General features: G+C 41.7%; 1 protein-coding gene across 3 annotated transcripts in view; it reads left to right on the top strand.

Moving 5' to 3' along the window:
* mtss1 (MTSS I-BAR domain containing 1) overlaps nt 1–20,027 on the top strand; it is a 92,057-nt gene extending 72,030 nt beyond the window's left edge. The window contains exons 8-16 of one of the 3 annotated variants that reach the window (XM_034165992.1): nt 1,488–1,645; nt 1,772–1,879; nt 2,473–2,570; nt 5,000–5,078; nt 5,317–5,490; nt 11,865–11,972; nt 12,652–12,802; nt 13,724–13,750; nt 15,685–20,027. In XM_034165992.1, coding sequence (XP_034021883.1) covers nt 1,488–1,645; nt 1,772–1,879; nt 2,473–2,570; nt 5,000–5,078; nt 5,317–5,490; nt 11,865–11,972; nt 12,652–12,802; nt 13,724–13,750; nt 15,685–16,772 — 1,991 coding nt within the window. In that variant the 3' untranslated portion in view covers nt 16,773–20,027. The remainder of the gene's footprint in view (nt 1–1,487; nt 1,646–1,771; nt 1,880–2,472; nt 2,571–4,999; nt 5,079–5,316; nt 5,491–11,864; nt 11,973–12,651; nt 12,803–13,723; nt 13,751–15,684) is intronic. The other 2 variants (XM_034165993.1, XM_034165994.1) reach the window with 2 other exon arrangements.
* The last annotated feature ends 2,064 nt before the right edge of the window (nt 20,028–22,091 follow it).

Raw genomic sequence — 22,091 nt, 5'->3', positions numbered from 1 at the left:
CAGAGAAGATGGTTCTGCTGTCTGACGCCGCTTCCAGCTTCACAGCACAGTGTGGTGGCACGTCACGGCTTCAGACAGGAAAACATGAAAATCATGAAAGCAGCTACTCCAAACATGCATATCTGCCTGTTACACCACAAACTTTAATCTCCCCATGTTTTTTTTTTCTCAACATGTTTGAGAAGAGTGGAGGAGTCTGTAGTCAGACCGTCCACCTGATGGTTTTGTGTTTGTAGGAAAAATGCACACAGGCTGAATGTGGCGCCCTCTGTCTGCAGGCAGAGGTAATGAGCTCTGACTGCTCTTCTAGTTTTTTGTCATGTGGTTTAGGTGTCATCACTCCCTACGTGGTAGATGGCGTTTCATCGTTGGTAAATGAGTAGAGTCCAGATGCTTGTGTGAAATCTTTAATCCTTTTGTAAAAAAAAAAAAGTTACATTCTCTGTTGCTCGGTTTTATTCTGTCATATGTAAATTGATGGTTTCACACATTTTAATCTCGTGATGTTGCATCAAAACACAAACTATGAAGTCAAGACAGAGACGGACTGTCACGCTGTGGTGGTGATGATGATGATGGGCTGACATGGCTCTGTGGTTTGGTGCTGCTTTGCTGACCTCTACTGGTGGGATTGTGCACACCACCATTTCTGACAATAATTTACAGGCTGGACTTTATTTTATTTATTTGTTGTGGATGGATTTAAACCACAAATAGGAATTTTGTAAATTGTTAGAAATAGACATGGACAGAAGTCAGCAATCAATTAATTTTTTTTCTGTTTAAACATTTTAAATTCATTTGGAACTTACATTTTCTAATTACACAGTTTTTTGTCACTTTTTGGATTTTTTTAAATTAAAAGTTTTTTTTTTTAATTTCACATTTGTTCTTTGCCTGTCATGTTGAAATACAATAAACATGGAATACTTGTTTCTCTCTCTCTCTCTCTCACACTCTCTCACTCACACACACAGACACAAGTTGTAACGACACTAGGATTCCTGTTGTCCACGTTGTGTCCCTGTGATGTCCATCGCAGTCCTTCAGCACACTAGGGGAGGTGATGGTCTACTGGTTAAGCGTTGGGCTAGGGACCAGAAGAGCCTCAGTTCAAATCCTAGCTGTACTGGAAAATCACTAAGGGCCCTTGGGCAAGGTCCTTAATGCCTTAGTTGCTCCTGGTGTGTAGTGAGCATCTTGTATGGCAGCACCCTCACATCGGGATGAATGTGAGGCATTATTGTAAAGCGCTTTGAGCGTCTGATGCATACCATTCCATTTACACTTTGCAGAAGCTTTTCTTCTCTCACATGATTCTAAAGTTTAACGTTGTTCGTTCTCAGTGATGAAGGTTGTACTTCCGACCAGCTGTTGAATTTTAGGGCACGACGTCTCTTTCCTGCCTTCCTGCTGCTTAATTGTGTTTTGTCCCACGCTGTGATGTCCAATGACTGTACACTGAGTCCTGTTTGTGTTTTGTGAAGGGAAGGGCGAGGCGCGAGAACAGCTGGACAGCGCGCTGCAGGATGTCAACATGCGTTACGCCGTCCTGGAGGAGACAGAGAAGCGGGCGGTGTGCAGAGCGCTCATAGAGGAACGAGCTCGGTACTGCACCTTTGTCACCATGCTGAAGCCGGTTCTGGTCAGTACCGCCATCAGTGTTGGGATCTGCTAACTGTATTTAACATGCCACCGCCGTCCGCAGCTGCTTGCATATTAAGAAAAATAAAACGTTAACTTTGGGGTGTGTGTGTGTGTGTGTGTCAAGGACCATGAGATCAACATGCTGGGTGAGGTGACCCACCTGCAGACCATCCTGGAAGATCTGACCAGCCTGACAGCTGAACCCACCAAACTGCCACCAGCTAGTGAGCAGGTAACATCCTGTCCGCCACGCTCTGTCTCTGTTTTCCTCATGCCACAGCAGACTGGATATCACTGTGTGCGGGGTGTGAGTCTATCAGTCATGCAACGTTTCACTTGAGCGAAATAACTTCACTTGTACAGGTCTGATTGGCAGCAAACGTAGTATGTGTCTTAGGTATCCTGACCCAAAGAAGCCTATTGATTTTGGGGGTCAAAAGCTCAAGGTCACTGTTGCATACTTAATATAAAATAAAACTTGTGAGCTCACTAACTTCTTTCATAATTGCCTGATTGTCACCAAACACAGTATGTGGGTTAAAGCACAGTGACTCTGAGAAGCCTATTGATTTTTTTTTTTAGGGTCAAAAGGTCAAAATCATTAAACTTTACTTTGTTAAAAAAAACCTGCAGAAAAGCGTCACTTGTCAACAGTAAGCATACATATCAACGTTTGGCCCGTGCACCATGGGTTAGTGCCGACTGTGTGCATCTTTTCCTCTACTGCCAACTTCAGGAAGAATACTGTTTTTTTCCTCTATCAAAGTTTGTACTTTGTAAAATTTTTGTTTCTTTTTAACTGGTTTATTTTTTTGTACTTGCCAGGTGATTTTGGACCTGAAAAGTTCTGATTTCAGCTACACTTACCAGACACCTCCAGCTTCTCCCAGCAGCACCATGTCCAGAAAGAGTAGCATCAACAGGTAACACCAGATGCGGTTTTTGGCATGGGCGAGGCGGGCAGTCGGCCGTGGTGCATTTTTTCATGACACATATAGGGGCGGCACAAGTACTTAAAAAAAATAATTCCGCGTCGCAAAGCAGTTATCATAGCACTGTGTGAGGAAGTGGCAAATTGACGTCCTGCAGCTGCAAGCAGGTCCCTGTGCGTACTGACGTGCACAGAACTTGTGACAAAGGTTTGGCAGTTGTATCCTGCATAAAGACGCGCTTTTCCTCAGCCCGTGTGCTCTGCTCCGCAGCTCCGGGTGGATAATCATGCTCTCCGCTGCTCCGCCTCCACAGCATCTCTGCTCTGGCAGAGCGAAGTCCATTAGGATGCAGCAGAGCAGAACCAGAACTCCAGCGATCGATGCAGGCAGCTAGATTATGAAATACTAGGCATTTGAAAGCGGATAGACAGGGTGGAACAACGGGTTTGAATCTCAGTGGAGAGGACAGGTGCTCCGTTCACATTACTAGCTGAAGTGACTTGAATCTGACCCTTTTTGTGTGCATGCAAGAGTGTGTGTTATCCAATTTTTATATTAATTTTCCAGCAGCTGGAAAATCTCTTTTTATCGTCATGTACATTGACAAAATATAATAATAATAATAATAATAATAATAACAACTTTTAAAATGAGGCTTATCTTCATAATTAATTGGTTTATTTGATGGAGAAAAAGAATCACATTTGATTTTATTGGCATGGGAACATTTCAGTTTAGATTTTCTTTTGACCCTCAAATGAAGACCAAAAATTAGAGAGAAAAAAGGCAAACACTGCATGATCAAATTTTTGTCAAACCTAAAACTATTGCAGATTCATTAATGCAAAATATTTACATATTTTGCCTAATATAAACATGCCAAACATCAAGCTAAAAGTTGAGACAAGTATGCACCTTAATAAAAGAACTAACTGTTCCTCCCTGAAAGACAGATTAATAAAGAATCTAATGACAGACATTTAGCCTGTAAGCACGTCTTTATTCAGAATTGCAGTTCATGGATATTTTGTGCAAGCGTTATATTGTAGCTTGAAGTCTTTTGATGTTAATTTCAATTGCAAATTCACGGGCACTTGTAAAATATATAAATAAAATAATTAAAAAATGGCTGTTGTGAAAAAAAAAATGGAGGATGGAGAGGGTGCTTGGAGAGGGTCTCACCCGGGGAGTAATTCAGTGTGGAACCACCACTGGGTAAGATACACACACACACTCTTTGCTGCTTGGATTGTTGTTATAATTCATATTATGTGTTACATTCTGAATTGTCTGCACATAATCTGACAAAATAAAGTTGTCACTTATCGAGTTTGTCATTTTCATATAGATTGATAGAGGGATGGGGCAGGTACTAAAAGGAACTGGATAGATGTTTGAAATTTTGGTAATACACTCGTTTAGTGGTGCACTGGTTTAGTGGTGCACTCGTTTAGTCATGCGCCTGTTTTGTGATGTACTCGTGTAGTGATGCGCCTGTTTTGTGGTGCACTCGTTTAGTGGTGCACGTGTTTAGTCATGCACCTGTTTAGTCATGCAATAGTTTAGTGATGCATGCATTTAGTGGTGCACTGCTTCAGTGGTGCATTGGTTTAGTGATGTACTGGTTTAGTAATACACATTTTTACTGGTGCACCTGTTTAGTCGTGCACTGGTTTAGCGGTGCACCTGTTTAGTGATGCACGCATTTATTTGTGCACCTGTTTAGTGGTGCACCTGTTTAGTGGTGCACTGGTTCTTTGATGCACCTGTTCAGTAGTTCGCCAGTTTAGTGGTGCACTGGTTTAGTGATGCACTCGTTTAGTGGTGCACCCGTTGAGTGGTGTGCCCGTTTAGTGGTGCACTGCTTTAGTGATGCACTCATTTAGTGGTGCACCCGTTGAGTGGTGTGCACATTTAGTAGCACTGGTTTAGTGGTGCGCCTGTTTCATGGTGCGCCTGTTTCATGGTGCGCCTGTTTCATGGTGCGCCTGTTTCATGGTGCGCCTGTTTCATGGTGCGCCTGTTTCATGGTGCGCCTGTTTCATGGTGCGCCTGTTTCATGGTGCGCCTGTTTCATGGTGCGCCTGTTTCATGGTGCGCCTGTTTCATGGTGCGCCTGTTTCATGGTGCACTCGTTTAGTGGTGCACCTGTTTAGTGGTGCGCTGGTTTAGTGGTGCACATGTTTCGTGATTCACTGGTTTAGTGGTGCACCTGTTTAGTGATGCACCTGTTCAGTGTTGCATTGGCTTAGTGGTGCACTGATTTAGTGGTGCACTGGTTTAGTGGTGCACTGGTTCAGTGATGCACCTGTTCAGTGGTGCGCTGGTTTAGCAGTGCACTGATTTAGTGATGCACCAGTTTAGTGGTGCACTCGTTGCACTTTTGTTGCTCTTCCAGCTGATTTTCTCTGTTTTCTCAGTACCTACCAGTCTGGGTCCGTTAGATCAGTGCCCTCGTTGGACTCCATCACCTGTGCTGTGGACGGAATAAACATCCAGGTAACACACACACACACACACACACACAGAGAACTGGCCGGTTTTCCGGGAGATAATAATGTTAAGACGGTGCAGAGTGACAGACATCAGCCACCATCAGATTTTCAGCTGAGTTTGTGCTGATGTGAAAGGAATATGATCACTTCCTGTTTGCTGATATGAAGCCATCGTTACCTGCAAAATAAAAGCCTTTTTCTTTGATACACATGCACCACTCTAACCCTTTCCTGTTTGTTAGCATTGCACCTCCCCCTATCGCCCGATTGGCTGTGATGAAACTGGGCGGTCACTCAGTGAAGGGAACTCCCCCTCTTGCCGTGGTCATCAGGCTAGCCATGGTCGCTATGGTTACACCACCGGCCCCACCCACCACCTTGTGCTGACCCGCCGCGTTAGCCGCAGGGATAAAACTGTGAGCGAAGACAGAAAAATAATCTACCGGATGACCTTCAGCGTTTGTCTTCCATTGGTCAAAGTGTGACTCATCACATTAATCCCTGTCATTGTCGTTGTTGTAGCGTTTTTATTCTGCGTGTTTTTCATCAGTTTCCATATTTGTGCAGTCACGTGTTTGTGCATCAGTACCATAAAATGACTAACTCAGCTTTGCATAATTTTACTGATAAATTCACTCAATTGTGGCATTTTTATTTTCCTGTTTCTGGTTTGTTTCTCAAATTTTACATTATTTATGCTGATAAACATCATTAAAGTCATAAGTTTTGCTTTAGATTTTATGTTTGTTGCTTTACTGTGATATACTGACAGTATTGGTTTTAAGTTATTAGGCAGGGGTGGTGGCCAAGTGGTTAAAGCGCTTGGTTTCAGTGCAGAAGGTTCTGGGTTCAAATCCCACCCTTGCCACATTTCTCCATGTAATGTGGAGTTGCGTCAGGAAGGGCATCCGGCGTAAAACCTGTGCCAACCCCCCCCCTTCCGCTTCGCTGCGAGTAGTTGCTGTCTTTTAATTTACCAAGACTTTGGATTGCTGTGTTTTGTTTTTTTTTTCATCCTAAGCATCCATGCATGCCAAAACTTATGGGTGGAAACTTGTTGCAGCCCGTCCTCTCTGAGGGGGCATGGCGCGGCGCTTTGAACCACACTTTTTTGTTGATGATGAGCTTGTGGAAAATTGCCTTCATGCTGGATGTTTGGTTTTAATATTTCAGTCACTGGTGTCTATTGTTCACGTGACACTGGAAATGAAGCAGTTCCATACTTTTACAACCCCAATTCCAATGAAGTTGGGATGTTGTGTGAAATGTAAAACAGAATACAATGATTTGCAAATCCTCTTCAACCTATATTAAATTGAATACACCACAAAGACAAGATATTTAATGTTCAAACTGATAAACTTTATTGTTTTTGTGCGAATATTTGCTCATGTTGAAATGGATGCCTGCAACACATTTCATAAAAGCTGGGACAGGGGCAACAACAGACTGGGAAAGTTGATGAATGCTCAAAGAACACCTGTTTGGAACATTCCACAGGTGAACAGGTTAATTGGAAACAGGTGAGTGTCATGATTGGGTATAAAAGGAGCATCCCCAAACGTCTCAGCTGTTCACAAGCAAAGATGGGGCGAGGATCACCACTTTGTGAACAACTGCGTGAAACAATAGTCCAACAGTTTAAGAACAATATTTCTCAACGTTCAGTTGCAACGAATCTTTTCTACTTTTTTTTTACTAATAGCCCAATTTCATAGCCTTAAGAGTGTGCATATCATCAATCAATCAATCAACTTTTTTCTTGTATAGCGCCAAATCACAACAAACAGTTGCCCCAAGGCGCTCCACATTGCAAGGCAAGGCCATACAATAATTATGAAACACAGTCTACGTCTAAAGCAACATAACCAAGGGATGGTCCAGGGTCACCCGATCCAGCCCTAACTATAAGCCTTAGCGAAAAGGAAAGTTTTAAGCCTAATCTTAAAAGTAGAGAGGGTATCTGTCTCCCTGATCTGAATTGGGAGCTGGTTCCACAGGAGAGGAGCCTGAAAGCTGAAGGCTCTGCCTCCCATTCTACTCTTACAAACCCTAGGAACTACAAGTAAGCCCGCAGTCTGAGAGCGAAGCGCTCTAATGGGGTAATATGGTACTACGAGGTCCCTAAGACCATATCATGAATGCTTGGTCTTGTTGGATTTGTGAGAATCTACTGAATCTACTGCTACCTTGTTTCCTATGTAACAATAAGAAATATACTCAAAACCTGGATTAATCTTTTTAGTCACATAGCACTACTATTATTCTGAACACTCTGTACATCCAGGTTTTGGAGCAACACATGCTGCCATCCAAGCAACGTCTTTTTCATTGATGTCTGCTTATTTCAGCAAGACAGTGCCAAGCCACATTCTGTATGTGTTACAACAGTGTGGCTTCATAGTAAAAGAGTGCGGGTACTAGACTGGCCTGCCTGCAGTCCAGACCTGTTGCCCATTGAAAATTTGTGGCACATTATGAAGTGCAAAATACGACAACGGAGACCCCGGACTGTTGAACAACTGAAGTTGTACATCAAGCAAGAATGGGAAAGAATTTCACGTACAAAGCTTATTGAGTGTTGTTAGACGGAAAGGTGATGTAACACAGTGGTAAACATACCACTGTCTCAGCTTTTTTGAAATGTGTTGCAGGCATCCATTTCAAAATGAGCACATATTTGCACAAAAACAAAGTTTATCAATTTGAACATTAAATATCTTGTCTCTGTAGTGTATTCAGTTGAATATAGGTTGAAGAGGATTTGCAAATCATTCTATTCTGTTTTTATTTACATTTTACCCAACGTCCCAACTTAATTGGAATTGGGGTTGTAATTTAAAGTTTAGATTTGGAGGGTCAGGGGCACGTCACACTGTTTTGTTTTGTTTTTTTCCCATTACATCAGATATATTCTGTAAATTATAAAGATTTCCAGACTATAATTGCCACCATTGTATAAAGCAAAAAGTAACAATCAGCACATTATTAATTTATAATGCAAACCCCACATTAACAAGCAGAAGCTAATGAGCTAATTAATGTTCTTGTACTGGGCACAAAGCATGAGTGAACAGCTTCCTTTGGTCACTGAACAGACGATCATATGTGAGACAAATGTGCAGCATAATTAAACATAAAAACCCTGAAATTGACACATTATTTATTTATAATGCAGTGGAAACTATCAAGTTATTGTTAATGAAGTGAAGATCATAGGTGAAGTTAATTGTATGAAAACATTTCTCAAATGTTTGTAAGAGAAAACAGCCTTAGTTTAGCTGATGTACTGTTGCGGTTCTTATTGTCTCACACGGGTATAAAAGTTATATTCCCTGTTTTTATTTCCAAAGCGCAGACTGCAGCATTTTACCATTTTCAATTTCAATTTATTTACAACCCCTGGCAAAAATTATGGAATCACCGGCCTCAGAGGATGTTCATTCAGTTGTTTAATTTTGTAGGAAAAAAGCAGATCACAGACATGACACAAAACTAAAGTCATTTCAAATGGCAACTTTCTGGCTTTAAGAAACACTAGAAGAAATCAAGAAAAAAAGATTGTGGCAGTCAGTAATGGTTACTTTTTTAGACCAAGCAGAGGAAAAAAAAATATGGAATCACTCAATTCTGAGGAAAAAATTATGGAATCACCCTGTAAATTTTCATCCCCCAAATTAACACCTGCATCAAATCAGATCTGCTCATTGACATTGACCCTATGCCATGACATTGACCCTGTGTCTTTTTGCAAGGAATGTTTTTGCAGTTTTTGCTCTATGGCAAGATGCATTATCATCTTGAAAAATGATTTCATCATCCCCAAACATCCTTTCAATTGTCCAAAATATCAACATAAACCTGTGCATTTATTGATGATGTAATGACAGCCATCTCCCCAGTGCCTTTACCTGACATGCAGCCCCATATCATCAATGACTGTGGAAATTTACATGTTCTCTTCAGGCAGTCAACTTTATAAATCTCATTGGAAAGGCACCAAACAAAAGTTCCAGCATCATCACCTTGCCCAATGCAGATTCGAGATTCATCACTGAATATGACTTTCATCCAGTCATCCACAGTCCACAATTGCTTTTCCTAAGCCCATTGTAACCTTGTTTTTTTTTCTGTTTAGGTGTTAATGATGCCTTTCGTTTAGCTTTTCTGTATGTAAATCCCATTTCCTTTAGGCGGTTTCTTACAGTTCGGTCACAGACGTTGACTCCAGTTTCCTCCCATTCGTTCCTCATTTGTTTTGTTGTACATTTTTCGATTTTTGAGACATATGCTTTAAGTTTTCTGTCTTGACGCTTTGATGTCTTCCTTGGTCTACCAGTATGTTTGCCTTTAACAACCTTCCATGTTGTTTGTATTTGGTCCAGAGTTTAGACACAGCTGACTGTGAACAACCAACATCTTTTGCAACATTGCATGATGATTTACTCTCTTTTAAGAGTTTGATAATCCTCTCCTTTGTTTCAATTGACATCTCTCGTGTTGGAGCCATGATTCATGTCAGTCCACTTGGTGCAACAGCTCTCCAAGGTGTGTTCACTCCTTCTTAGATGCAGACTAACGAGCAGATCTGATATGATTTAGGTGTTAGTTTTGGGGGTGAAAATTTACAGGGTGATTCCATAATTTTTTCCTCAGAATTGAGTGATTCCATATTTTTTTCCTCTGCTTGGTCTAAAAAAGTAACCGTTACTGACTGCCACAGTCTTTTTTTCTTGATTTCTTATAGTGTTTCTTAAAGCCAGAAAGTTGCCATTTGAAATGACTTTAGTTTTGTGTCATGTCTGTGATCTGCTTTTTTTTCTACAAAATTAAACAACTGAATGAACATCGTCCGAGGCTGGTGATTCCATAATTTTTGCCAGGGGTTGTACATTTATGTAGCTCCAAATCACAACAAAGTTGCCTCAAGACGCTTCACACAAGTAAGGTCTAACCTTATCAGTGGTGGGCACAGCTAATCAATAACTTCGATAACCACTATTCCGCTAACTGAAAAGTTAACTTTTCTAACACTGAACCGATAAACCGCTAAAAATTTTAGAGGAAGTTACACCTAACTGCTAACTTTTAGTATTGACTCAGTACGCAGTCGGCTAAGCCAGTTTCAAGTTTAAGCACCGCAAGTACTGCTGTTAAATTCAAAGGCAATCACAAACTGAAAACAAAAAGCCAGGGCTTCTGTCTTTGTGTACCTGGCTCGCCGCTACACAAAAAAGAAACATCATTTACTTTCAACATGTATCCACTCAGACAGTGGGCAAGAGACAAAGCATGTTTCACTCATGGCTTCATTTAAAACCATCTAATTCCGGACAGTTTATCGAAATTAATGCCAACTCTGTCATTTTTACAAAGTGAAAATATGATATTACACATATTGTTATTAAAGTAATGCACTAATTCCTGAAGGTTTGAGCGTTAAACAGACATATGCTAAAAGGCATGATCTGCTCTCCCTTGCTCTTACTTCCTCCCTCCCTCCCTCCCCTGTCAAAATGCAGAGAACCCTGTCATCTACTGGATGTGAGTGTGAATAGACCAACTGTATTTTGTGTGTGGTATTGAGGTTTAAAATCCTGCAAAATGTCATAAAATTTTGGAGAGTTCGCATTGAGACTGTCTGATATATAAAATGTTTGAAATCTGGTTTGTGTTTATAAAGTTCCATGCAGGTTAAACATAGCAGACACAGAATATTTGGAATATTTGTTTTAGCAAGTTTTCAAGGTCTCATGTTATGAAAGGCATAAAACTTACATTTTGGCTGTATAATATTCATTTGCAGTTGTCATATGGTTTCTGTTAGGAAAATTGCCTAAAAACACTGACACAGACAACAAATGAAACACCAGGGGAAACAGGTTTAAGTTTCTAAGCTCTTTCTTCATTTAATGCTTTAAGGTAGATGCCATACAGAGAGTAAGTCTGGAAGACAAATATGAGGACATTCAGTTTTCATGCCACTCATATAGAGTCCCAAGGTGTTACAAAGTCCATTCAGTGAAATCATTTGATTGCATAAGACAGTCAGTTTCAAAAGTCTGTTCTTTGGTCGTTCATCATACACTGATGAAACATCGTCTCACCTCATTATATACCATGAGACAATCAAACAAAATCATAATTTCCTTCTTGCTCATCATGCACTGATTGCAAATTGTATTGCAAAGCACACAGCAGGATTTAAGGATTTTAGGTTTTAAAGATGTTTCTGACCATTAAGCTTTCCTCACTGTGCCAGCAAAAAATGTTAGTGGAGTGAAAGTTAGCAGAACTAAATTTAGTGGAAGCTAATTGGTCCGCTGATGGTTTTCAAAGTTAGCTGAAATCTAATTGGCTAACAGAAATGTTAGCTTCGCTAATTAGCGGTTAGCAGATTAGCGGAACTGTTCCTACCACTGAACCTAACCAACATTTTCTCTTCAGAGCTGCTGCTTCTTCTTCTGCGCCCATATGAATTAGCTATACTGTGCCACCGTGTGGCCATAGATGACAATGTGGTAATTTCTCATAAAAGTCGCTTTTGTTATAGGACCTCCCAGTTTCTTAAAAAATTTTAAAAAACCCTCAGACACATTACTCCAGAAAATACAGTACATTAAATTAGTTTTGTTATTGCATTGATAAATAATATTTACGTTGGATGTGGTTCTTTGTGTAGTTGGATTACATGTTTGTGTGCTGAGGTCATTGGTTCAGTCATTTTCTTTAACAGTTTGTATTTGTATTGTTTGGTTGTGATATATTTTATTTATTTATTTTTTGGTAGGATGCAGTTGGCTCCTCCAATCATTTGGCCTCTGGGGGGAGCAGCGGGGCAGAGAATGACCTGTTGGCCGTCCCTCACAATGCTTACACGGACCACACGTCTGGGAAGGTGAGACACCAGCTGTAAAAACGAGAATCAACACCATCATATATCGTTACACGATGAGTGTATGTGATTAGAAAGGCTGGAATCAGATATTTCTGAGCAGCGCTGTCCAGGGTGCTGAATCCCTGATGTGAACTGAGGGACATTTATTAAACAATGTCCCACTGACAGCAATGTGTGTCTTTGAGAAGTTTCATTTGTTAAAATGCAATTTTCTACACTGTCTCTCATCTCTGAGAGGAGACATTTTTTCTCGTGTGTGTGTCTGTGAGACAGTGCAGATAAGGACATAAAATCAAACAAAATGACTTTTTAAGCCATTGCAAAAAAATGTTACTCATATACATATTTAATTTTTGCTCAAGGTCACCTTAGTTGTGACAGTGAGGATGTGATTTGTTGAAGGAATGTGGAAAGGGCCTAAAATCATCTGGTCACAAGGCTGCTGCTTTGCTGACAGACCAGTCTGTCAGTACATTTAAGATGTATACAGCCCCAGTCAGAAGTTTTTGAATGGGAACATGTGAGTGCCCCATTGACTGCACCGGATTGTAGTGGCACTTCAGCCACTAGTGGGCAGTATAACATCAGAGGAGGAGTTCTCCCACCCTTTTTGTTCTAGTTTGTTTCTGTTTGTAAAGTGCAGTATTTTTCTGGACTAATTGTTTTTGGTTTTTGATAGTCTTGCTCTGCCAGGGACCAGCTGGCACTGACTTTGGGGACGATGAACTCAGACGCCCCGAGGAGCAGCAGGGACTCACTTCACTGCTCCAGCGGCTACAGCACCCAGACCACCACACCATCATGCTCCGAGGACACCATCCACACACACAGTGAGTGGAACGTGCAAACGCACACACATGGCAAGCATGCACCGTATATACACACACACACTGAGTGGAGTGTGCACCATACACGAACGTGGACGTTGCATGGTGCACACAGCGAGATTGGCGGCACAGATGTCAACATCCTGTAATGTGTTTCATCTTCATGCCGTCTGCAGTAGTTGAAGTTGTGTCATGTATAAACTCTTTATCGATCATTTACTCAAACTACTGTTAATTTTTTTCATATTGTTTAGTTTCTGGTTCTGGTTTTCATTATTTATCTCACTTGTCTTGTTACTGAACAAAACTCAGAAAACTCTGGGATTTTATTTATTTATCATTCTGTAGAAATGTGTCACCTGAACATGTGGAGTGAAACTTCCTTTTTTGTTTCTGATTTCGTTTTGTTGTTGCCAGTGAAGCAACAGTTAAAAAAATCGAAGATAATCATGAAAAACAATCAAAATAAACCAGGCTCTTTCTTAATTGCACTCTGATAGTTTCTTCTTCTCTTTCATGCTGAACCTGTTGTTTGTTCAACTCACTGTACTGATGTTAATCTGGTTCAAGGGGTCATATTTTTACCACACCGGATCTGACTAGCTCTGACATCCTCAAATTTCCACAATTCAAAGTTTGTGTCTGCAGAAAAACAAATACTTTGAGCAAAAACATAAACTGCATGTTTTTAGGTGTGTGAAAGTGTCCTGAAAGTCTCTAGGTGCTGTGTGTCTTGGAGTCTCAGGCTCCAGTCTTTGAGCAGTGGATAATATGACCCCTTTAAATCCTCTCCACCATGTGGGTTTTGTTGTCCTGTTGTATCTTAACTCTCGCTTGCCTCTTTGTGTTGTTCTTGTGCATCTTGTGGGGCGTTTCTGTTTCTGTGCTCATTTTCTCAGTTAAAAGTCCTTCCTTCTCTTCCAGCTGTGAAGAGCGAGGCTCGTCTCTCTGGTACGTCTGTGCACGCCTGCATGTGGTCACAGCTTTATTCATGTTAGAGAATTTAAAAACCTGCGCATTTCATCCATTTACACCAAGAAAGAGAACAAACTGGACCAGTGCATACAACACATACACTCACTGGCCACTTTATTAGGTACACCTTGCTCGTAGCAGGTTAGACCCCTTTTTGCCTTAATTCTTTGTGGCATTGATTCAACAAGGTGTTAGAAACGTTCCTCAGAGAAATTTGTCTATATTGACACGATGGCATCACACGCTCACCCATTCAATCAGTCTGCCCATCATCCTCTGGTCTCTGACATCAACAAGTCATTTTCGTCCACACAGCTGCCACTCACTGGAAATCTTCTCTTGGTTTCGGATCGTTCTCTGTAAACCCTAGAGATGGCTGTGCATGAAAATCCCAGTAGATCAGCAGTTTCTGAAATACTCAGACCAGCCTAACTGCCAATAACAGCCATGCCATGTTTAATGTCTCTTAAATCTCTCTTCTTCCCCATTCTGATGCTTGGTTTGAACTTCAGCAAGTTGTATTCAGCAAGTCCTCTTCACAATGTTTAAATGCATCGAGTTGCTGCCATGTGATTGACTAATTAGCTATTTGTAACAAGCAGTTGAACAGGTGTACCTAATAAAGTGGCCGGTGGTGTGTGTGTGTGTGTGTGTGTGTGTGTGTGTGTGTGTGTGTGTGTGTGTGTGTGTGTGTGCTGTGTGTGTGTGTGTGTGCGTGTGTGTGGTGTGTGTGTGTGTGTGTGCGCGTGTGTGTGCGTGTGTGTGTGTGTGTGTGTGCGCGTGTGTGTGTGTGTGTGTGTGTGTGCGCGTGTGTGTGTGTGTGCGCGCGTGTGTGTGTGCGCGTGTGTGTGTATGTATGTATGTGTGTAACACTGGTCAACATGATTTTTCATGCATGGAGTTTTCAACAGAATTTGGGGCGCCGAATCTGGTGTTAGTTTTTGCCAATCACATCATGTTTTTGAGATATGAAAACATATTTCTCGTATCAAGCATTGAAGTAAAAGCTGCCGTCTCACACACTTCTTCAGCACCACAAATGATATTACGGCTCTTGTTCATTTTTCACCACTAATCAGGCTTTTGTGTGATTAGTGGTGTCAGACTCATCAATGAATGAGCAACTTTTATGTTATCTATCAATACGGAACATTCAGATTGCAACAAAATGTGATGTGATACAGGAAACCTGAGCTCAGATTCAGCACCCTGAAATTACATGAAATCAGTTCTCAAAGTCCATGCAAGAAATTTTTTTTTTTTTTTACCAGTGTAATACATATTTTAACTGTCCCAGTAGATTTGGGTGCCATTTAACACAACAAACAACTACAGCAACAAACCAAATTCATTGAATAATGGTCTTTATTGACCAAGAGTTAACCTAGATGTCATTTTTGAATCTGCTCCTTCAAAGTTGAAATTTCATTGAAAAATGTTGTGAATCAAAGATTTTTACAGTGTTACGTAACAAAATCAAATCTGTGTCTTTGTTTGATGAAGGATTGTTGAGTCTTAAACAAACCATCAGTGCAAACATTTACTGGTTCACACAACAGAATCACATTTTAACGCATAAATTCATGACAGTTAAATTATGTTTTCATCTGCAGTCAGTCAGTCACATCTATTAAAAAACACATGTATTATGGGAAAAAGTGATTTCTCAGTGTTGGTGACACGGCGTGTTCTATATCCTGGCACGCTCTCACACCAGGACTGACTGACGGCGGTGTAGCGCTCACGGCTAAGATGAATTACTCTCACCTGTACAGCTAACATTTCCAACAAACTTCATAAAATTCATTCATGATTTATTTATTTTTTAATTACAGTCAAGCACTTATTTTCTCTCTCTGTCTGTCTGTCTCTTTTTCTCTGTCTTTCTGTCTGTCTCCGTCTCTCACTAGTTGACTATGAGTCCATCTCGCTCCACGGAGACATCGACTCCTTCTCCCTGCATCACCTTTCTCATGCCAACAATCAGTCCGACTTTGATAAGTCCTCAACCATCCCCAGGAATTCTGACCTTTGTCTCCAGTACAGGAAGTTTGCTCAGTCCAAACGCCCCGCCTCCACCGTCAGCCTAGTGGCTGAGCCAGAATTGATTGGCGGGCCCACCCACCAATTCCTGCCCCACACGGCAACCATCAGGCGCAAGCCACTGACCAAACCAGCATATCGAAGAGGTACAATCAGTGGGGGGGTTCCCATCCCCATCTGCACACCGCAGGTTCCCCTCAAAGCTTTTGGAGGCAGTGGCGGGAGCGAGGAGAATGTTTTCACTCCGCCTTCTGCCGGAGGAGCGCCGCTCACAGGAGGCTTTAGTCACAATAAGCTGTGCACGTCCTCGCAGAGCCTCAGCGCCTTGTCTCAGTCCTCCTCAACATCTCCATACTACCAGCTGGTCCCGGGTCAGATGCCCATCCCAGTGCCCATTCCCACTGTTCCCTCCCTGCCAGCAGAGGGCAGCACCAACACACAACAAATGAGCCAGCAGCAGCAACTCGGCCAAGTGCAGCATACCCAGCAGCTTCAGAATCGCCACCACCAACTGCAACAACATGGTCAAGTGTTGCATCAGCAAAGTCATCAGCAATATAACCAGCAGCAACAGCCCCACATCAACCAGCAACTGCTGCAGCAACAGCCCCACATCAACCAGCAACTGCTGCAGCAACAGCCCCACATCAACCAGCAACTGCTGCAGCAACAGCCCCACATCAACCAGCAACTGCTGACCCAGCAGAAACAGAAGGTGTCCCAGCGGCAGTACCAGGTCCAGCATCCGGTGCAGCCAGAAGCCTCCACGCCAGTCCACGACGCCCGATACCAGCCCCAGCCTCCGCCCTCCACACAGGACACATCCCCAGAACAGACGCCTCAGGACAGAGGAGCAGGAGACATGCTGACCCTCATCAGACGAGTCACGCTAAGAAGGACTGTGACCAATGACCGCTCTGCCCCCATGCTGCCCCCTCCGACCAATCATAAGTGAGGCCGCCAAAGACGGCGCTTAGACAGAGATGAAAGAAACGCACAATTCTTCTCCACGCTTTGGTGAACTGCAGAGTTCAATCTTGACAGACTCTTCTTCTCCTCCATGATTTGAAGTTCTTCTTCCTCAGATGCTGGTTAGATGTTAGTGAGTCATTGGGTGAGGTGACCTTTTGACATTTGTTTTTTGGGGGAAGGTCGTCCTCTTTGGATTTTGATTCTCAATGCTGTTTTTACTTTGACCCAGACAGAATGTGCTGATGGTTAAGTTCTTCTCAATGCTGGATGCGTTTGATTTATGTTCTCCTTTGAACCCCAGGAGGGTAGGGCCATTAGCTCCGCCCACTGGGCCACTGCTTGAATGTGCCATTCACAGCTGGTACTGGAACCAGACCGGACCTCATGAAACTGTTTATGGACTCCACCTGGAGAACTGTCAAAATAATCTAAGAGTGAAGGACGCGCAGGGTGACAGAGGGCGGGGCCTGTGACTGGAATAATTATTTTTTTTAAACAAGGTTCATTTACATAATTCAGGGAAAAGCGCCTGCCGTCGCACAAGGGTGGACTGACGCATCACACCCTCAGACACCCCCAGGTGACCAACTGTCAGTGCGCGAGACTATCGCATGCTGCTCAGTAAAAAAAAAAAAAACAGTCATGTGGGTGGAGCCTAACGTTAACCAAAGATGACGAGAAGAATTCACCATTTGCCCGAATAAAAAGTTCACTTCTCAAAGTGAACGTGCTCACGAATGTGAAGTGAACCAAAATTTCCTCTGAAGTGCCAAAATCCTGCTGTGAGCGCCCACTCAGACCAAAAAAAAAAAGCCAACCCCCCCCCCAAAAAAAACCCCACAGAGCAGCTCAAAATGTACCGTGGAAAAGAAAACACATTTTTATCTGCTGTGGGCCAACATATGGCAGGAATGGCTTCAAAGAGCTGCTGTTTTTTGGTGTTTTTATTTCCTAACTTGGCTCCTTCATGTGGAAGCACCGTAATATATATATATATATAATATATATATATTTTTTTCTGTTTTTTTTGTTTTCTTTTGTTTTGTTTTGGTGAGTTTTGTAAAAATAAGCTTGTGAATCTTCGTAATCACAAATGACAGAAAGTCACTGTCCAGAATAACTGACGCGACGGGCTGCAAACATAAACAAACCTCGTCCGTTATTTACCTCTGCGGCATTTGATGGTGATCTCATTCTGTTTGTTTCACCGCGCCGGTCTTTTCTGTGTGGGTGGATCTTAAAGTGCGGTACATTAGCAGTTTTTGGGCCAGTAAAGCAGTTAATGCTGGAGCGGTACAGTTAGTTTGAACTGTTTTATTTTCTCTGAATTAATGTTTTATATATTTTTTATTATCTGTAAATGGAGATAAAATGCTGAGTTCATGAGTTAGAATTTTTATTTTATAGATGGCACCAGTTTGTGGAAGAACAACATGCGGGTTTACGTACTTTTACAGTGTAAATATTTACCCAGTATTGGGAATCGGCGCAGTGTCTCAAACTTTTAGAGGCAATGTTGATTTAATATTAATTAGCAGGTTGTTGCTGATAAACACAGCAGGCTGTGACCAAGCTCCGAACACACGCCACGCGCTGCCATGTTGTTACGGGAACGTCATCCACAGACGCACTACACTTTTACTGCTTGAACTCTTGGACACAACAGAAAATAAAAATCGTAATTCTTGATTTTGGGGTAACAAATGTAGTTTTTCAAATGAAGAAATCTAAATATTACTTACAAGTTTGTTTCAGTAAAAGTCGGAACCAGAACACGTTCCACTCAGATGGACCCGCGTAACAACTCTGCTGCAGGCGGCCGGAGTCAAGGATTTACTTCTGTTTGTAGTACATGATGCTGTCCGCTGGACGGACACATTTAAACCCAAGTAGCGTGTCCCGGTAGCCGTTACATGTTGTTTGCACGTACGTTTCCCAGGTTTATTCACGTGATGCTTCCCGGCTACAAAAACCTCCATTGTATGCAACAGTTTCCCCTAAATGTGGAAATGTGCAGAGACAGGCTAACTTTAGTAACCTCACGTTAGCTACATGCTAACAACTATGTATACATTTGATGTAGTGGACAAGCTAACTTTAGCAAGCGTATTGTTACGGGACCTCACATTAGCTACATTCTAACAGCTACTTTTACATTTGATGCAATGGACATAAGAAAGTCAATGTGAAAAAACAGTTTCAAAATGCGATTTAAAAAAAATACAAACTTCCACCTTCTATGATTATCTGAACATTATTTTTTTATGAGGCGATGTTCCGCCTGCTCAGTTTTTATTTGAGGGTAAAGGTGCAATAGTACTTCCTGTGCAGGCAGGAAGTTAAAACAGCGTGAGCTCGTCTTTAAAATAGAGTATATTTAGTAATACAGGAGTTTGGTTTCGCTTCCAAAATTAAACCAAAGTGTCAACTTCTAGAGATGAAAACGTAACCAAGCCGTCGCCTTTGATCTGTTCTCAGCTTCCAGGTTCTTTCGGTTTCTGTCGCGCACTGTGTCGCGTGCTTTGAGGCTTTTATTAGGAATATCTGCAGGTTTACATCTGAAACATTAAATTATTTATGAGGACTTTTATTTTTTAAAGGGAAACTTTAAGGTGCAAGCAGTCCACATTCCCCACGTCAACACAAAAAAATGACCCCACGGACTATTTTTATGTGGTCTCCCTTAAAGCAGTTTGAATGGCACAGCAGCAGGACTGTGGACGGGATTCCAGCTATAAAAAATCCACTTGAACCCCAAACCTCCAGGAGGAACAAAAAAAAAAACTGCAGTAGTATTAAAAGGTCAAAGGTCACATTGCCATTGACCTCTCGCTGGTCGTATTTGCATTGCTTTGCCTCTAAAAGTTGTCATTTGAGTGTTGCATCTACACGAGTTGCATGCTGGGAATCGGAGTCTTTGTTAGTGGAACGATGTTTGTGTTCTTCCACAGAGACTTAAGATTCTGATCAGTTTCCGATTGATTGATTGATTGGAACAGATAAGCCTAGAGGATCTATGTGTGTGTGTATATATTAGTGCTTCTGTTTCTGGGGGAGGTGAAAATCTATGAACTGTTACTGTGATTGTATTTTATTGATTATTGATCAGATGACGTGATATGTGCAATTTGTCACTCGTCATATTTTTGTAGAAAAGCTTTAATCTTTGCGAACCTCTGACCTTTTAGGACCTAAAAATATTTTTTTTTTGTCTGTTGAACAAATAAACAGCAGAAGAGAACACAGAACTCTTGTTTTTATCCCGATCACCAATAATCATAATGGATTTTTCCTTTGTGCTTTTTCTGACTTTTCTTTTAGGTTTAAAAACAAAACCTCGCAAACGTATTCACAGAGTAACTAAGAAAAACGTTTTTACCAGAATGTTTTAAATTTCAGCCTGTGAGCTGCCCCGTTACAGTTGAGTCCCATTTGAAAGTAGAGTGTCGTCACCATACGTCATCATCGTCACTCCACTAACCCAGTTTATGCTATTCCGTAGCCACGCAGAGTGCTCTGCATTCTTTCGAAACCTCTCCATAGTGTGACGTGCACCTCCCAGAAACTGGAAGTGACCCCTTGCTGGGTTTTAGGTGACGCCCAGCAGGCGGAGCTCCTGGATTTAGTCCAGACTTCACTTTCTGAAGGCCACATGCCAGAAAGTTTTAAAAGCATCTCCAAGTTAATAAAGCACAGCTCAGTGATGATCCGGACAGTTTGGCTTCAGACTTCATGTTTGCTGGGAATCGAACACGCAGCCCTCAGGGGTGGTCTTGAGGTCAGATTGTGAGTCACAGTGATGATGTCACCACAGTGAGTCAGACATGGCAGCAATGATAAACACTCTCCATTTGATGACGTCACAGTGACTGCACAAATCTTTATTACACTGGTGTTACGCCAGCTGCACTTTCATCTTGATACCACCGGGGGCGCTGCAGCCTAGCAAAACAACGTCACACAAACTTTTCCTGTCGTTCTAATTTCCTCTGCTTGCTTTATTTTTATTTTCCCATTTGTTTTTGTTTTTTTATTTTCTTGTCCGTTCCTTTTATTTCAGTATTTTTCTTTTCATTTTACATTTTGTACATTTTTTCTCTTTTCAACTTCAAATTAAAAAGGGGTGATGGTTATAAAAAAAAAAAAAAAAATGAAAAACCCAATATGCTATATATAAAAAGATATCAGTTTTGAAGATATAATGAAACAAAAATGTGTGAAATTTGAAAACTGACAGCTACATCTAAATGTATTAATCTGAAATGTGAATATTCAAAAATTAATAATGACAGATTTTAATGAAGAAATGGATTTGCAGAGGTGATGCCTTTTATGGGCTTTAAAATGTTAAAATGAATTATAAATGGTTATTTTGAAAAAAAAAATGGGGTAAAAAGCTAAAATAAAACATTAAAAGACGTAACGAGAGCTGAGAACATCAATTTCGTTTTGCCCATAAAAATTGAGAAAGTTTGAAGATTTTTTTAGGTTGAATGTTTATGAAAAATATTTTTGATGAGTCATATTAACAGGTGTGGTCACTGCTATGGCTTGGGAACTGCTGAGTCATCCTTAGTGAAGCTCACATCAACAAATCAGATTCTCTTTGCTGGACTTTATTCACATGGTTTGCTCCACATACGAGGTCTGTCAATAAAGTAGCAGTCCTTTTTATTTTTTTCAAAAACTACATGGATTTCATTCATATGTTTTTACGCCAGCCATGCTTGAACCCTCGTGCGCATGTGTGAGTTTTTCCACGCCTGTCGGTGACGTCATTCGCCTGTGAGCACGCCTTGGGAAGGAGCGGTCCCGCGCGTAAAGACCGATTTGCTTTGGAAGCGAGACAAAGGAACACCTCCGTTTCGGCGTGTCAGAGGACAAGTTTGGACATGTCCAGCTCTCCACAATTTCACTGATACTTACTGGACTGGTAAGCATTGAAAGCCGAGATAGACATGTCCAAACTTGTCCTCTGACACGCCGAAATGGAGATGTTCCTTTGTCTTGCATCCAAAGCGAATCGGTCTTTACACGCAAAGCCTCCGCGCGGCTTTCCATGACAAAATCTCTTGTTAAAAGTGAAATCTGCTGGAAAATGGCTGATGTCCAGCTCTTGTGATAACCAGAGAAAGAGCACACGACGGTCTCGTATCCACAGAGCCATCCGTTTAGAAATGGTCCGGTGGCTTGTGCCGCATCGTCGCAGCTCGGAGCGCGGCGTGCCGAGTGTCCTTAAAGGGGTCCTTAAAGCTGTAGTAACAGACCTTATTCTCTGTGAAGCCTGTAAAATTTTCACCGA

Source organism: Thalassophryne amazonica, chromosome 3 (genome assembly GCF_902500255.1).
Source record: "Thalassophryne amazonica chromosome 3, fThaAma1.1, whole genome shotgun sequence".
Lineage (NCBI taxonomy): Eukaryota > Metazoa > Chordata > Actinopteri > Batrachoidiformes > Batrachoididae > Thalassophryne > Thalassophryne amazonica.
This window is presented reverse-complemented; position numbering and strand designations above follow the sequence as displayed.